The sequence below is a fragment of the Olea europaea genome, chromosome 6, assembly GCF_002742605.1.
Source record: "Olea europaea var. sylvestris chromosome 6, O_europaea_v1, whole genome shotgun sequence".
In the NCBI taxonomy this organism is placed as follows: Eukaryota; Viridiplantae; Streptophyta; class Magnoliopsida; order Lamiales; family Oleaceae; genus Olea; species Olea europaea.
Window position 1 is genome coordinate 14,431,994 of NC_036242.1, and position 2,874 is coordinate 14,434,867.

The window sequence follows — 2,874 nt, forward strand, 5'->3', positions numbered from 1 at the left end:
CGAATTTGAAATTTCAGGTAGAATTCATTATGTTGATGTAGTTTGCAAACATCCGAGGTTGGACTCTTATAATAATAATGTTTTAGTTTTTTAGTTTTTATGCAAATTTAATTAAATAATTATCTAATTATAATGGTTGTTGAGATAGAACTTGAACTCAACCGCAATAGATTATCGGTTTTCGACTAATCATCAACAAAGTTATGAAGTTCGACTATATCATGACATGGGACGCCCAAAGAATAGAATTTAGATAAAATGTTATTGCGTGGGATATTAAATGGCTTTGTTAAGGATATGTACGACAAAGTTTTTCCAAAAGTTTTAGCATTTTTTTTTTTTTGTAAAAGTTAATAAAAATTATGGATCTCATTAATTTAAGACACCTTTGATGAAATTCAAAAAAATTATTAACTTTTTAACTACACGTCATATTAACTTTTATAAAAAATAAAAAATAAAAAAAATTGTCGAACAACATTTGTACATTAAGGAATCGACTACTTCCAATTGATAAAAGAATACTTGATTTCGTGGAATAGGTAAGCGGGGAGGCATTTGGTCACGAATTAGATTCTCCTACCAACACTTTTTCGATCGAGCTTGTTGCACAGGGCTAGTCTAGTACGATTTACCTGACTGGCGTGGTTTGCAGAGTATTATGTCAGTTCGAGGGTTTACCCAATGCGCATCCGAATGGTAGCGGCTACAGGTTCACTCGTCACCCAAAAATAATAATAATAATAAATAAATAAAAAAACTTGATTTCCTCAAATCCATACAAAACCTCATAGATGGCTATTGACTTCCTCAAGGTGTTTGATGGCAGATTTGGTATGTTCTGTAGTGATTATAAGAATTGATTTTTTGATCGTTTCGAAAAATGAATCTCACATGTAAGTGAAGAAATAAAAAATAACGGTTGGAATACTGAAATAACGGTAAAAAAAATAAATTTATTGGGATGAGAAGTTGCTACCAAACGGGGGCTTAATATTTTTTTTTATACCCAGGTGTCCCAGCTTTGCCAGACTAAATTTTGGACCTCAAGTCTCCGGCCTCTCATTAGCTTGAGGAAGTTAATCGCGGGTTGTGCCCTTATTGGCTCCCAGGTTCCTGCATGACTTTTATTCCTTCCCCAAAGAGGGCCCTCTGCACTGCCTTCCAGCACCTTGTCTTCGAGATAAATCCCCCTTCCAAGATACTGCCTTCCAGGAATCGAACCCTCCACGCTTGGTTTGTGAGCCCACCAATGCAATTGTTCCACCAACTCGGATGTGCCTCGGGGGGCGGGCTTAATATTCAACTAGACAGACGATCATGTGTGGAGTAAAATATATATTAAAAATCCAAAAAAGGGAGAAGGAGAGAAATGGAACTCTTTGCGATGAAATAAAGAGCATGCAGGATTGGACTCGGCACAGCCCGTTCCTAGACTTTTGCCGTACTAGGCCATTGAACCAAGACAGCTTGACATATTTTGACACCTTACTAACTTTTTTTATTCTAGGAAGCCAGTCTTGGTTAGAATGTCATTCCTCAATTTGCTGAGGTCTCTTCCCTTGAGTGTCCTTCCAACTCCTTCAAACATAGAGAAAGCTGTCTGATTCCCAGCCATCCGCCTGGCCAAATATTCGTGCGGCGGCACCACTTCACCACCGTCATCGTCCTCCTCCTCGGCATCAAAATGAGCAAATTTACTTTTAAAACTCTTGGACCACTCAGGGATGTACACAGGGGCTGATGAATGGTGCACTACCCCGGTGGGCTCCTGGTGTACGCCACCGACCCTGGTGTCTCTTTGAATGGCTCTTGGAATCGCCACCTCCGCCGTGGGTAGCCTTTTTTCTCTCATCTTTGAGTTTGAACTTGAACCTTCTCTCTTATTCAACAAATCCCACATTTCCTCTTCTTGAAGATCTTCATCTTTGGATTCTGTTTTACATCCACTGAGGCTGAGCCGCCCGAAGTCACCATGCAAATCTTCCATGGTGGTGATTACAAGTTCTAAAACTCAACACGCTGCTTAGAAGTACCGCTTTTTTAGTTGGTTTTCTCCAATTTATATCTCTACTTGCTTTAAGAGAGACGGGGGGGAGGGGAGGGGGGCGAAGGCGAATTGATTAAAATGGGTTCAAAAGCTTGAAATGCAAAAAAATCCTACCCTCTCATGGTATATAATGGAAGAATAAGGGGGTGTTAGTTGGATCGAAATGTCTCCTTTTCTAGGGACTAATGAGAGTAAATGAGGTGTAATTAATGTACATATCAAGGATCTACCCTGCTTTTGGGTTATATACGTCCATAAGAAAAAGGGCTTTTCTGAATTTTTATCACATTCCAAATTTTAAACAGGTTAAGAAATCAAGACATCACTTTTAAAGATTGATGATTCTAACTGAAAGGTTGGAAAAATCAACCCAAATTTACTTGGATAGTAAAGTCTTGCAACATCATAATCTAATATAAATTTATAGGAATTCACACTCTGAATAAAAGATAAGCACAATCAACGTCAAACTATTTTCAGTCGAGAAAATGCTTCTATGATAAATTGGACAAAAGTCATTTCCAATTTCCAGCCAACTCATTTGATAATAAATGAGTTATATGCATAACCATCTGAACTAGTGTTAAGCACCAGTGATAATATATGTTATTACTCTTTTGAAGAATTCAAATCCCGTATTTAATTAAGAATGATGTTGTTCATCACTGCGAGTGATGATTACCAATCTTGCTGATTGTGAGTTTTTGATTTTGTCACCAATAATGTTAAAATGCTATTCCAGGCGATGACACATGATAGGCCATCACCATTAATGATGAATAACATTATATTCTCCAAAAAGGTTAGTCTTGCCAACTTCATCC

The 2,874-nt window shown here is 37.8% G+C and overlaps 1 protein-coding gene across 1 annotated transcript; it reads right to left on the reverse strand.

Annotated features, from left to right (window-relative positions):
* Positions 1-1,032: 1,032 nt before the first annotated feature.
* On the reverse strand, positions 1,033-2,086 carry LOC111396510. Its single transcript, XM_023022929.1, has one exon. It carries the CDS (start codon positions 1,988-1,990, stop codon positions 1,502-1,504), a length of 489 nt encoding a protein of 162 aa, XP_022878697.1. The 5' UTR covers positions 1,991-2,086; the 3' UTR covers positions 1,033-1,501.
* Positions 2,087-2,874: the final 788 nt, after the last annotated feature.

What these genes read in the sequence shown, in the direction of transcription:
- LOC111396510 (XM_023022929.1), bottom strand. Translation starts at nt 1,990, where the DNA reads ATGGAAGATTTGCATGGTGACTTCGGGCGGCTCAGCCTCAGTGGATGT.